The 14,820-nt window shown below is 42.9% G+C and overlaps 1 protein-coding gene across 1 annotated transcript; it reads left to right on the forward strand.

Annotated features, from left to right (window-relative positions):
* The first annotated feature begins 4,311 nt into the window (after nucleotides 1–4,311).
* On the forward strand, nucleotides 4,312–14,200 carry LOC311133369 (large ribosomal subunit protein P2-like). The gene is made up of 5 exons (XM_084166875.1): nucleotides 4,312–4,395; nucleotides 11,436–11,559; nucleotides 11,700–11,748; nucleotides 12,639–12,725; nucleotides 14,067–14,200. The coding sequence occupies exons 2-5, from the start codon at nucleotides 11,437–11,439 to the stop codon at nucleotides 14,144–14,146; spliced, it is 339 nt and encodes a 112-aa protein (XP_084023001.1). The 5' UTR covers nucleotides 4,312–4,395; nucleotide 11,436; the 3' UTR covers nucleotides 14,147–14,200.
* The last annotated feature ends 620 nt before the right edge of the window (nucleotides 14,201–14,820 follow it).

The raw sequence follows: 14,820 nt of genomic DNA on the forward strand, positions 1-14,820 counted from the left end.
CTTGGCTGGCCTGCTGCTGCCTGTGCACGAGCTGAGCGCCTGCTGCTGACGTCACTCACAATGCACTTTTGCAGCCAGGCACGTGTATTGTGACTGAGTGTGCGACATAGAAAATCGTTTTTGTGTTATTTAGAGTCAAAATGCGTGCATTTTAGCATTTTAGTCACTTTTCAAAAGTTGCTAAAAGTTCCAAATACATTTTTAAAAGTAGCTAAATTTGTTGATAAGTGATGTAAAAAAAAAGTTGCCAGGATAGTCTGAAAAGTTGTTAAATCTAGCAACAAAATTGCTAAATTGGCATCACTGCTGACCACGCATAACTAAAATAGTCCCAGTAAGCAAAATGATGTTGAAAAGATGTCTAAAATACGTATTTTCCAGACATTGAAGTTAGGTTCAATTTAGGTTCTGAATGAAACGTGAAAATATGTATTTTCCCGGATGTTGAAAATAAATATTTTTTGGATGTTGAAATACATATTTTCCAGATGTTGAAATCAGGTTCATTTTCAGTTCTGAATGAAAGTTGAAAATACATAATTTATAGATGTCTTTGTTTGGACCAAATCAAGGCTGGTCCAGACCGGACCAAATCTGAATCAAACATAGACGTCTATGATTGGTTCCGATTTGATCCGGACCAGACCAAAGACCTATGTCCGCAGACATTGAAATCAAGGCCGGACTGCACCAAATCTGAACCAAACATAGATGTCTATGTTTGGGTCAAATCAAGGCTGGTCCAGACTGGACCAACAGCCAACGTCAGTGGACGTGGAAATCAAGGCCGGTTTGGACTGCACCAAAAAAAAGACTGCTGGTCTGGACAGGACCAAAAAAGTTGTCCAAAAGACGGCGTCGGTCCGTGCTTGCCTACCATGTCGGAACCAAATTTGATGAATGCCCATCCATGTGTTAAGCCCACCGTTTTTAAAACAGGCCATTGCATTGGCTTTATTAGTCCTGATTCCTATGACTAATCAATTTGCCTATTTAAACTCTGAATATCAGCTACCCAACTTTAACGTTATCCTGAGCCTATTTGCAATGTGTTTACACAGCGGGAAATGCAGAAGTATTTAATTTTTCGCTGTGATCAGCTCCTCAAAAATGTACGGACACAAACTTGAAACCACTGATCATGACAATTTAGGCCATGGGGTGAAAGTCCTGGACAGCAGTTGTGAGTAGCCTGATTATCAATTACATATTGTCCATTTTACTTCGACCTGTCCTGTTTTTAGGATATGTTGTTTGTTAACATGTCAGAACATTTTTTATTTGATTGGGCACCATTTAGGTTAGGCTATTTGATCAGAGAAACCTGCATGATGTAAAAAGTCTGTCTTATTACATTGTCATGTATTTTATCTCCAGCCTGTAGGCTACAGAAAAGGACACGTACTCTTTCTACCATATACAGTGGGGGAAAAAAGTATTTAGTCAGCCACCAATTGTGTAAGTTCTCCCACTTAAAAAGATGAGAGAGGCCTGTAATTTTCATCATAGGTACACGTCAACTATGACAGACAAAATGAGAAAAAAATATCCAGAAAATCACATTGTAGGATTTTTTATGAATTTATTTGCAAATTATGGTGGAAAATACGTATTTGGTCAATAACAAAAGTTTCTCAATACTTTGTTATATACCCTTTGTTGGCAATGACACAGGTCAAACGTTTTCTGTAAGTCTTCACAAGGTTTTCACACACTGTTGCTGGTATTTTGGCCCATTCCTCCATGCAGATCTCCTCTAGAGCAGTGATGTTTTGGGGCTGTCGCTGGGCAACACGGACTTTCAACTCCCTCCAAAGATTTTCTATGGGGTTGAGATCTGGAGACTGGCTAGGCCACTCCAGGACCTTGAAATGCTTCTTACGAAGCCACTCCTTCGTTGCCCGGGCGGTGTGTTTGGGATCATTGCCATGCTGAAAGACCCAGCCACGTTTCGTCTTCAATGCCCTTGCTGATGGAATGAGGTTTTCACTCAAAATCTCACGATACATGGCCCCATTCATTCTTTCCTTTACACGGATCAGTCGTCCTGGTCCCTTTGCAGAAAAACAGCCCCAAAGCATGATGTTTCCACCCCCATGCTTCACAGTAGGTATGGTGTTCTTTGGATGCAACTCAGCATTCTTTGTCCTCCAAACACGACGAGTTGAGTTTTTACCAAAATGTTCTATTTTGGTTTCATCTGACCATATGACATTCTCCCAATCCTCTTCTGGATCATCCAAATGCACTCTAGCAAACTTCAGACGGGCCTGGACATGTACTGGCTTAAGCAGGGGGACACATCTGGCACTGCAGGATTTGAGTCCCTGGCGGCGTAGTGTGTTACTGATGGTAGGCTTTGTTACTTTGGTCCCAGCTCTCTGCAGGTCATTCACTAGGTCCCCCCGTGTGGTTCTGGGATTTTTGCTCACCGTTCTTGTGATCATTTTGACCCCACGGGGTGAGATCTTGCGTGGAGCCCCAGATCGAGGGAGATTATCAGTGGTCTTGTATGTCTTCCATTTCCTAATAATTGCTCCCACAGTTGATTTCTTCAAACCAAGCTGCTTACCCAGTCTTCCCAGCCTGGTGCAGGTCTACAATTTTGTTTCTGGTGTCCTTTGACAGCTCTTTGGTCTTGGCCATAGTGGAGTTTGGAGTGTGATTGTTTGAGGTTGTGGACAGGTGTCTTTTATACTGATAACAAGTTCAAACAGGTGCCATTAATAAAGGTAACAAGTGGAGGACAGAGGAGCCTCTTAAAGAAGAAGTTACAGGTCTGTGAGAGCCAGAAATCTTGCTTGTTTGTAGGTGACCAAATACTTATTTTCCACCATAATTTGCAAATAAATTCATTAAAAATCCTACAATGTGATTTTCTGGATGTTTTTTCTCAATTTGTCTGTCATAGTTGACGTGTACCTATGATGAAAATTACAGGCCTATCTCATCTTTTTAAGGGGGAGAACTTGCACAATTGGTGGCTGACTAAATACTTTTTTCCCCCACTGTACTATATCTGCTGCTACATGATTTATGTTAGTTGGATGGAACATTGGTGGAGCGTGGCAGCAATGTATCTCTCCAACAGCACCTTGGATAGTTGTGCCGGGAATGGACAAGCAAAATATTTTGGACCCCTGCCTTAGACAAAGTGGCCACTGTTTATCAAAGGGCGGCATCAGTATTCACCTAAAAAGCCCATATGCCACTGCTTGAGAGAAAATGTCATTGTTTTGGGGCAAAATTATGTGAAGTTTTATGTGTTGTTGGAGGTGTGTCTTGGTCAGTTTAGCTCAGAAAATGCTCCACTCTTTAAATCTACCGCTATAGGCGGCTGCCTAATCCTGCCTAATGAGCGGAACAGCCTCTGATAGGGCCAAAGTAGTGAAATAGTGGTGAGGTTTTACCTCTAAAGTATGTTTGCGGGCCGCCATAATACCATAGAAGAAGACCCTCACTCCTTGTTTATTCTCAAAACACATTGGATGAGAAAGCCAGAGGTCCCGCCCCTCTGACCTTCTCCTCCAATGGGTTTTGAGAAGAAGGCAGGAGAGATGACGCAAGTGCTCTGATTCATGTGCAGTGTTGATGAGTCTCCAGTCCTTTTAGCTCAAGTAGCACACAAGACTTGCTTTATGAGGTCCTACAAATCCATGGGAGGATTAGACAGATGGGTATACAGATAAGATTTACTTGTGTCCCAGTCCATGTGGGGGTGGAGGGGAACGAGGCAGTTGATGTACTGGCTAAACAAGCACGTAGTAGCGGGGATGTTGATGTTGTAGATTCAATGAGCAAGGCAGAGGCTAAAAGCCTGAAATGGACAGTGAAGGTGAAGAGATTGCAGGAGCAGTGGAATAGAGATAATAAGGGAAGGCATTTATTTCAAGTACAGTGGAAAGTCGGGGAGGGGAGGACTGCAGGAAGGGACAGAAGAGAGGTTATTTTTACAAGATTAAGGGAGGGACACAGCCAGTTGAATAAGACGTTAAATGTGATTGGAAAGCACCCAACAGGAAAGTGTGATTATTGTCAGGAAACAGAGACCGTGGAGCATGTATCGCTACGGTGTGGGCAGTATCAAAGGGAAAGAGAGAGGATGAGATCTAGAATGAGGGAGAAGGGGATACAGGAAATTTGTTTAAAGAGTATATTGAGTAGAACGTCATTAGATATAGTCTGAAATATTTTGTTATCTTTTTAAAAAGCAACGGGGCTGGCAGGTAGGATTTAGTTTCTCCCTGTCTCTGGCCCACACTCCAGTACAGTAGGTGGCGGTAATGCACCATAACGTTGGATGCCAACCACCGATAAACCCCACGGAAGAAGAAGAGATTCTTCCCTTCCGGAAAATTCAGCGTGACCGACGTTTCGTGTCTCTATAGACTTAAAGTAAGTTCATCTATATAATACGTTTTAGACCATAAACATTTGATTCAGTATTATAGTTAAGTTGTACTAATGTTCAACTATATCAGAAGCCATTCTGTACAACAAGAAATTGTACGACTTTAGCAAAAAAAAAGGACGTGCTAGTTCAAAGCTAAGGCAGAGAAGCTAACGTTAGCGACTAACATGACACCATTGCATCAAATTGCATGAGCACCACGACCACATTTTACTGTCTTTATCTGTATGTGAAATCTTACTCGTAATAACGTTTTTACAATGACCCCTTTGTTGCAGCATTGACTTTTCACTTGTCATGAGTCTAGTCAAATGTTAACTGGCTAATTAATAGCTAGCTAGTTATTAGCCGCGCATGCTCCGATACTGTCCCTCTCTGGCGCGGCATGCTAGCTATGCGCTTATGACAGTAACATGGTCGTTACTAGTTACCACAGTCATAATTATGGCTAAACCCCGCCTATTTAAAAAAATTTATCTTCTTAAAATCTGATTTTAAACCTAACCCTTAACTAAACCTTAACCACACTGCTAACCTTATGCCTAACCCTAAACTTAAATTAAGACCAAAAGGACATTTCAGAGGACATTTCTCCAAAAAGTACAATCTTTGTCCCCATGTGCAGTTGCAAACCATAGTCTGGCTTTTTTATGGCGGTTTTGGAGCAGTGGCTTCTTCCTTGCTGAGTGGCCTTTCAGGTTATGTCGATATAGATACTTTTGTACCGGTTTCCTCCAGCATCTTCACAAGGTCCTTTGCTGCTGTTCTGGGATTGATTGCACTTTTCGCACCAAAGTACGTTCATCTCTAGGAGACAGAATGCATCTCCTTCCTGAGTGGTATGACAGCTGCTTGGTCCCATGGTGTTTATACTTGCGTACTATTGTTTGTACACATGAACATGGTACCTTCAGGCATTTGGAAATTGCTCACAAGGATGAACCAGACTTGTGGAGGTATACCATTTTTTTCTGATGTCTTGGCTGATTTCTTTTGGTTTTCCCATGATGTCAATTGAAGAGGCATTGAGTTTGAAGGTAGGCCTTGAAATACATCCACAGGTACACCTCCAATTGACTCAAATGATGTCAATTAGCCTATCAGAAGCTTCTAAAGCCATGACAACATTTTCTGGAATTTTCCAAGCTGTTTAAAGGCACAGTCAACTTAGTGTATGAAAACCTCTGACCCACTGGAATTGTGATACAGTGAAATAATCTGTCACTAAACAATTGTTGGAAAAATTACTTGTGTCATGCACAAAGTAGATGTCCTAACCGACTTGCCAAAACTATAGTTTGTTAACAAGAAATTTGTGGAGTGAATGAAAAACGAGTTTTAATGACTCCAACCTAAGTTTATGTAAACTTCCGACTTCAACTGTAGATAATAATAATATGCCATTTAGCAGACGCTTTTATCCAAAGCGACTTACAGTCATGCGTGTATACATTTTTGTGTATGGGTGGTCCCGGGGGATCGAACCCACTACCTTGGCGTTACAAGTGCCGTGCTCTACCAGCTGAGCTACAGAGGACCATAGATCATAGTCAGTGTTTTCCACTAGCACCGCTATACAGCCGATTATGGAATCATTTTCAGCAGTGTACTTTTCCCACTTAACTAGGATACTTTTCAATTCTCTTGTCAGAAAAAAGTCTGCTGAGCCCTCTCCCGCTAGAATGAACAATATGCATCTTCTAGCAATCTATTTATAGGACAGGCGCCTGTCAGTCACAAGGTGAGCGCTGACAGCGAAACTGCTGGTTTGACAGTCTGCTGTCTGTCCTGCCTCTCGGTACCTTGGTGTGTGTTGTGTGGGCTGTGGTTGCAGTCAAATGTCTTAACACAGAAGGAGAGAGCACAGTGCTGCCGACTCTCACGCATTGGCCGTGAGATACGCATTTCACTCGCTTACATGGCACACCTTATTTCTCATGCATTGAGAAAAGTACTGCTTTTATTTTCTATTTAATCCGCTATGTTCAGTGCATAAACTTTTCAACTGTGCTTCCAAATAGTTTTTGAAATCAGAACATATAATATGCGTCTGCAATTCAACATCACGAGCGCTGTAACTGTGGCAGCTTCACCGGGGAGTTCCATAATCTTCTTGCCATCGCACTGTGGCAGACTGGACAGGCGCGTTCTTTCTCCGCTGATCAAATTTTATGGCCCGAATGCATAGTGCCAACTGTAAAGTTTGGTGGAAGAGGAATAATGGTCTGACCTCAAACCCATCGAACACCTTTGAGATAAATTGTAACGCCGACTGCAAGCCAGGCCTAAAGGCTTTTATAGCACCAACTCCATATTAATGCCCATCATTTTGGAATGAGATGTTTGAAGAGCGGGTGTCCACATACTTCTGTCATGCAGTGCATTCGGAAGGTATTCAGACCCCTTGACTTTTCCCACATTTTGTTACGTTACAGCCTTATTCTAAAATGGATTAAATTATTTTGTTTTTCCCTCATCAGTCTACACACAATACCCCCATAATGACAAAGAAAAAACTGTTTTTTAAAAACATTTTAGCAAATTTATAAAAAATAATGAACATATCATATTTACATAAGTATTCAGACCCTTTACTCAGTACTTTGTTGAAGCACCTTTGGCAGCGATTACAGCCTCAAGTCTTCTTGGGTATGACGCTACAAGCTTGGCACACCTGTATTTGGGGAGTTTCTCCCATTCTTCTCTGCAGATCTTCTCAAGCTCTGTCAGGTTGGATGGGGAGTGTCGCTGCACAGCTATGTTCGATCTGGTTCAAGGCTGGGCCACTCAAGGACATTCAGAGACTTGTCCTGAAGCCACTCCTGCGTTGTCTTGGCTGTGTGCTTAGGGTCGTTGTCCTGTTGGAAGGTGAACCTTCGCCCCAGTCTAAGGTCTTGAGCGCTCTGGAGCAGGTTTTCATCAAGTATCTCTCTGTACTGTACTTCGCTCCATTCATCTTTGCCTCGATCCTGACTAGTCTCCTAGGCCCTGCCGCTGAAAAACATCCCCACAGCATGATGCTGCCTCCACCACCATCCTGTAGGGATGGTGCCAGGTTTCCTCCAGACGTGACACTTGGCGTTCAGGCCAAAGAGTTCAATCTTGGTTTCATCAGACCAGAGCATCTTGTTTCTCATGGCCTGAGAGTCCTTTAGGTGCCTTTTGGCGAACTCCAAGCGTGCTGTCATGTGCCTTTTACTGAGGAGTGGCTTCCGTCTGGCCTGATTGGTGGAGTGCTGCAGAGATGGTTGTCCTTCTGGAAGGTTCTCCCATCTCCTCAATGCAACTCTAGAGCTCTGTCAGAGTGACCATCGGGTTGTTGGTCACCTCCCTGACCAAGGCCCTTCTCCACCGTTTGCACAGTTTGGCCGGGTGGCCAGCTCTAGGAAGAGTTGGTGGTGCCAAACTTCTTCCATTTAAGAATGATAGAGGTAGGGCTGGGTGAACATTCAATTTAATGTTTTTGCGCGATATTCCAAATGTCTGCTTGTTTTCATGTCTTTTTGGTCCCCCTCCTTTGCTGTGCAACTTCCCATTTACACCAGAGATATGTATATAATCACAAGATGCTCATGTCTCCGCCCTAACAATGGGAATTATTAGTGGGTTTAATGGTTGTGGAAGGCATATATTCAGCCTAGGTATAATTTCACAAGCTCTGAGTTCATTAGGTTATTGCTGACTGTTTTAAATGCAGTGTATTTGAACTTTAATTGTAAAAAGGGAAAAAAGGCTTATTTAGAGAACATTAAAAACGCATACAAAGCTCTCCCTCGCCCTCCATTTGGAAAATTTGACCATAATTCTATCCTCCTGATTACTACTTACAACTAAACACTAAAGCAGGAAGTACCAGTGACTCGGTCAATACGTAAGTAGTCAGATGACGCGGATGCTACGCTACAGGACTGTTTTGCTAGCACAGACTGGAATATGTTCCGGGATTCATCCAGTGGCATTGAGGAGTATACAACCTCAGTCACCAGCTTCATCAAAAAGTGCATCGACGACGTCGTCCCCACAGTGACCGTACGTACATATCCCAACCAGAAGCCATGGATTACAGGCAACATCCGCACCAAGCTAAAGGCTAGAACTGCCGCTTTCAAAGAGCGGGACACTAATCCGGACGCTTATAAGAAATCCCGCTATGCCCTCAGACGAACCATCAGACAGGCAAAGAGTCAATACAGAACTAAGATTGAATCCTGCTACACCGGCTCTGACGGTCGTCGGATGTGGCAGGGCTTGCAAACGTACTATTGCAAATGGACTACAAAGGGAAACCCAGCCGCAAGCTGCCCAGTGACGCGAGCCTACCAGATGAGCGAAATGCATTTTATGCTCGCTTCGAGGCAAGCAACACTGAAGCATGCATGAGAGCACCAGCTGTTCCGGACGACTGTGATCACGCTCTCCGTAGCCGATGTGAGCAAGACCTTTTAACAGGTCAACATTCACAAGGCCGCAGGGCCAGACGGATTACCAGGACGTGTACTCAGAGCATGCGCGGACCAACTGGCAAGTGTCTTCAATTACATTTTCAACTGACTACTGCCCCGTAGCACTCACGTCGATAGCCATGAAGTGGCTCACATCAACACCATCATCCCGGAAACCCTAGACCCACTGCAATTCACCTACATTTACATTTACATTTTAGTCATTTAGCAGACGCTCTTATCCAGAGCGACTTACAGTTAGTGAGTGCATACATTATTTTTTTTATTTTTTCATACTGGCCCGCCGTGGGAAATCAAACCCACAACCCTGGCAAACACCATGCTCTACCAACTGAGCTACATCCCTGACATACATTCCCAACAGATCCACAGATGACGCAATGTCAATCGCACGCCACACTGCCCTTCCCACCTGGACAAAAGGAACACGTGAGAATGCTGTTCATTGACCATAGCTCAGCGTTCAACACCATAGTGTCCACAAAGATCATCACTAAGCTAAGGACCCTGGGACTAAACACCTCCCTCTGCAACTGGATCCTGGACTTCCTGAAGGGCCACCCACAGGTGGTAAGGGTAGGTTAACAACACATCTGCCACGCTGATCCTCAACATGGGGGCCCCTTAGGGATGCGTGCTTAGTCCCCTCCTGTACTCCCTCTTCACCCACGACTGCGTGGCCAAGCACGACTCCAACACCACCATTAAGTTTGCTGACAACACAACAGTGGTTGGCCTGATCACCGACGACGATGAGACAGCCTATAGGAAGGTCGTCAGAGACCTGGCAGTGTGGTGCCAGGACAATAACCTCTCCCTCAACGTGAACAAGACAATGGAGCTGATGGTGGACTACAGGAAATGGAGGACCGAACACGCCCCAATTCACATCAATGGGCTGTAGTGGAGTGGGTCAAGAGTTTCAAGTTCCTTGGTGTCCACATCACCAACAAACTATCATGGTCCAAACACACCAAGGCAGTCGTGAAGAGGGCACGACAACACCTTTTCCCCCTCAGGAGACTGAAAAGATTTGGCATGGGGCCCCAGATCCTCAAATTTCTACAGCTGCACCATCGAGCGCATCCTGACCGGTTGCATCACTGCCTGGTATGGCAACTGCTCTGCATCCGACCATAAGGCTCTATAGAGGGTAGTGCTTACGGCCCAGTACTTCACTGGGGCCAAGCTTCCTGCCATCCAGGACATATATACTAGTCGATGTCAGAGGAAGGCCCAAAAATTGTCAGACACCCAAGTCATACTGTTCTCTCTGCTACCGCATGGCAAGCGGTACCGGAGCGCCAAGTCTACGTCCAAAAGGCTGCTTAACAGCTTCTACCCCCAAGCCATGAGACTGCTGAACAATTAACAGCCTTTAACCCCCCGTTTGCTGATGTCAACGTTGTGAACAGAGTGCCCCCATGGTGGTGGTAGGGTTCCCGCAACCCCCCCGGCTAGTGGTGGAGCCAATGACATTAATGATATCTTGGAGTGATATTCACTATCTTCAAAAGTTGGCAGCCCTGGGAGCATGAATTTGCATGTCCCATATAATGTGGTAACGATGAGTCAATCATTTAGCCTATTGTTTTCTGGCACATTCATGTATTTTCTTTCGCGTGCAGGGTCCGACATTAACGCTGACCCGGGGCCAGTAAAAACATGTTGGTCTGGAAGGTGGATCTCGTCAGTCACTGACTTGAAAGGGCCAATAACTTTTCATCGCATTTTTGCATTCCAGTTCAAGATTTACCTGCTCTGTCGCAGTCTACCATTCAAAACCATCGAAGACTACATGTGTAGAAGTCATGCTATTTGTATTTGAGCGAGTCACAACTTCTGGAGCAGGTTGATGCCTTCACACATTAAACGCAAGCTGTCCCATCAATCTACTCTCTGAGCTTTTTTCTTTTAGGGAAAGTGATTTACAAAAGTAAACTTTCAATAGTGAACATACTATCAAATTGCGGGCTACTGTTGCAAAAAGAAAGCTACAAAAAGATGCCTAGCATTCAGCTTGGCTAGCCTACTGTAGCCATGACGATATCAGTGTTGACAATGGAGTAGTCAACTGCTGCTTTCTGTGTAGCAAAGCTCATGTCAGCTGCTTCATTCTTCAATCATACCTGAGAAAATGCCTCTTAAAGGCCCAGTGCAGTCAAAAATATAATTGTCTTGTTTAATATCATGTTGTACAGCTGATGAATAACACTGTAAGGGTGTGAAAACATTTGATCAGTGTTATTTCCTGATAGTTGCTGGTTGAAAATACAATCTAGTATTAGAATGTACCAGAGGCCTCCAAAATAAAGCTTGTTCTGCAAACATTTCTTAACCCCCCCCCCCCCCAGCATGGGGAGCCTGGCTTACAACTTTTTCTATTTGGCTGGCTACTCCATGTGCTTGTGGAAAACACTGTAGTCATTGCTAATTAGGCTACTCATATCGTCACATGGACGTGGGTAATTCCAATCTGAATATCCACAGAATGCATGTCACGTAGACCAATATATCTTATAATCCAACTAATAGTTTTTTCTTCTCCATATCTCTTGCAGAATGCGTTACGTGGCCGCTTACCTCCTGGCTGTGCTCGGTGGCAACACCAGCCCCTCCTCCAAGGACATCAAGACCATCCTGGGGAGTGTTGGAATCGAGGCCGAAAATGAGCGCCTAGACAAGGTATGGCACCATTTAGGGAGATCCTGTCTTGTGTTTTGATAAGAAACTGAGTTACTTTTGTTTACTTGGACACTTGCACGATGGAGGCCTCGGTTTACACAGTAACTGGTGATAATTAGAACCCGAATTTGTCTTCACAGGTTGTCGCTGAATTGAATGGAAAAGACATCAATGAAGTCATGAACTCTGGTGAGGCATTTTCCCTTATGTCTTTGATTTGACTCGTGAGTTCATACAAGGTCATAGCTACAGAATGGTTAATGTTACAGATTGGCTAAAGGAAAGCCTCGCAAGGACTGTCAATTTATTGGGAAAAAATAGAATTACAGGGGGCCATTTGGAAAAAAAACTAATCCTGTCTGAATCGTCCTCTGGAATAACAGACATTCTGGATTAATAATTACATAACCAACGTTCTCTAGTAATACTAGTCCCGTGCGAATAGGTCTTTGGTCACATGCATGCGATGCATACATGTGTCACGTAAAGAGCGCAAGGGTTGAGGGAATAGGGAATGCTTTTCCTAAACAAATGAGGAATTTCGGTAACAGAACTTTTCAGTCAGAAATGGCTGTAATTATGTTGCAGTTTTTCCAACATGGACAGCGCGATAAACACGTTGATGTTCTGTGGCGGTCGCTGCAGCAGGGAGGAGAGAGGGACAATGGGTGCTAGTCACAGTCACTCGCTGTCTTTTTTATTAATTTTTATACACAGCACAGCAGGTCTGAGCCTGGCACAATCAAATCAATTGCTGGTTGGACTCCCTCTAGTCATTTGTGTCTTAATTATTTAATCAAACCGCATAAACCGCTTAAAGCATCAGACAAGCTCAGTGAATATAGTTGACTTGATTAAAACAAATGTGTCAATATATGGAAAAATACACCTTGAAAAATGTTGATCAATCGAATGGTTGAAAAAACAGACGAATCTTGGTCGACAAAGATTTATTTTGTGTCGGGGACATCCCTACTTTGGTCAATAGATTGCAAATAGGCACAAATGTCATCAGTCATTAATTCACTGTTCATGTTAATTTATTACCTGTCAATGAATTGGTCCTTTATGCTTTGCAGGCCTCTCTAAGTTGGCCTCCGTGCCAGCAGGTGGTGCTGTAGGAGCTCCTGCTGCTGCTGCTGCAGCTGGGGCTGCTCCTGTTGCTGGTAAGCTCTAAATCTCTCATGTCTCTCCTTTTGTCTCGCATCAGGTTCCACAATAATTATAGGGAGCCAATAATTTCAATGGACTGAAACACATTTCTTTGAAACGAATTGCATTAACCTCTACGGGATCGGTGTCCCATATACGGGACGGTTGAGCTAACGCGCGATAATGTATTAGCATGACTGTTGTAAGTAACAGCAAACTTTCCAGGACATAGACATGTTTTATATGGGCAGAAAGCTTACATTCTTGGTAATCTAACTGCACTGTCCAATTTACAGTAGCTATTACAGTGAAAAAATACCATGCTATTGTTTGAGGAGAGTGCACAACAACAAAAAAACTTAGCACAGCAACTGGTTTGATACATTCACCTCTGAAGGTAAATAATGTACTTACATTCAGTAATCTTGCTCAGATATGTCATCCTAAGTGTCCCAGAGATAAAATGTAGCATAGTTTTGTTTGATAAAATCAATTTTTATATTCAAAAATGTGGGAACTGGGTTCTACAGTTTGAACCCCGCCAGGCCATCTAGATGTGTGAAAGTTAGTGTATAAGCTAATGATCCATCATGTATGACATTCCTGGGAGTGTGTAAACTTACATTTTGTATTACCGTATCATTTTTGTATGTTCTCTATAGTTATGTACTTGAAAATGTATCAATTGACCAATTCCTCACATTTGGGCAGACTTGAAAGAAAATAGTCCAGTATTGCAATACTTTACTGGATCAATCTGAAACGTTGCACACACACTGCTGCCATCTAGTGGCCAAAATCTAAATTGCGCCTAAACCACAATTATAGCTACATTTTTACATTTTAGTAATTTAGTAGATGCTCTTATCCAGAGCGACTTACAGTTAGTGAGTGCATACATTTTTTCCGAACCCACAACCCTGGCGTTGCAAACGCCATGCTCTACCAACTGAGCTACATCCTGTGGCCTTTCTCTTGCATTTCAAAGATGATGGAACAAAAAATAATAGAAAACGCATGTTTTTTTGTTTGTTTTATCTTTTACCAGATCTAATGTGTTATATTCTCCTACATTAATTTCACATTTCCACAAACTTCAGCGTTTCAAATGGTATCAAGAATATGCATATCCTTGCTTCAGGTCCTGAGTTACATGCAGTTAGATTTGGTTATGTCATTTTAGGCAAAAATTGAAAGAAAGGGTCTGGTCCTTAAGAGGTTAAATAACATATTTAGAGGAAAACGCTTGTGCTTGATATTACACTGTTATTGCATTTCTTGAAATTAACTATGCGTTTTGCGGATAGACTCCCAAACATGAAGCTAACCTATGTTTGTGCTATGTGTGTCTGCAGCGGAAGAGAAAAAGGAGGAGAAGAAAGAGGAATCTGAAGAGGGATCTGATGACGACATGGGATTCGGCCTCTTTGATTAATTGTTATTCTGTGAGAAGTGAAAAAACAATAAATAAAAAATATTGCAATTGTTACCAGAAAGCCATTATAGTTATTTTTGTTATATGTTCATCACTTAATCATTATTATAACTGTTCAGTATTGTAGGAATGTTAAAGAGAATGTTACAATGACACAAACACTGTGTAGCCTACTAAAATATTGACCTTTGCCTAAGACAAACTTGAAAAGACAGGCAGAACAATGCTGTTTCTTTTGAGTACCAAACTGCATTTTTTTTTTGGTAGTGGCAGTTAGAATTTGCAGATCCTGCAAGAAAAGGGGAAACCTTGTTGGATTATAAGATATGAAGAACTGTAAACACCTGGGAGACTAGGGGCCTGCTATGACTGCATGTGTTGGTATGGATGTGGCCCCTCATGAAGTCTTTGGACCTCCACCAAAGTTTCCCATCCCTGCTTTAACTGCATGACACAAGTGTGACATGCTTTTTCTTAGTTTGTTTTGACATTTCTAGGTACACTACAAATACTTTGTGGATGTGATGCGTTTGTTTTGAAGACAAATGACCCCATCACAGGAATTTGTGGTAGACTAATGATAACTGTAGTCATTAAAATTCATAAATAGGCCAGGGTAAAAAGTTTAATCAAATCCAAATCTGTTTCAGAAATGAGGCACCCTCTAGTAAGGA

Source organism: Coregonus lavaretus (genome assembly GCF_964263955.1).
Source record: "Coregonus lavaretus genome assembly, chromosome: 8".
Taxonomy (NCBI): Eukaryota; Metazoa; Chordata; class Actinopteri; order Salmoniformes; family Salmonidae; genus Coregonus; species Coregonus lavaretus.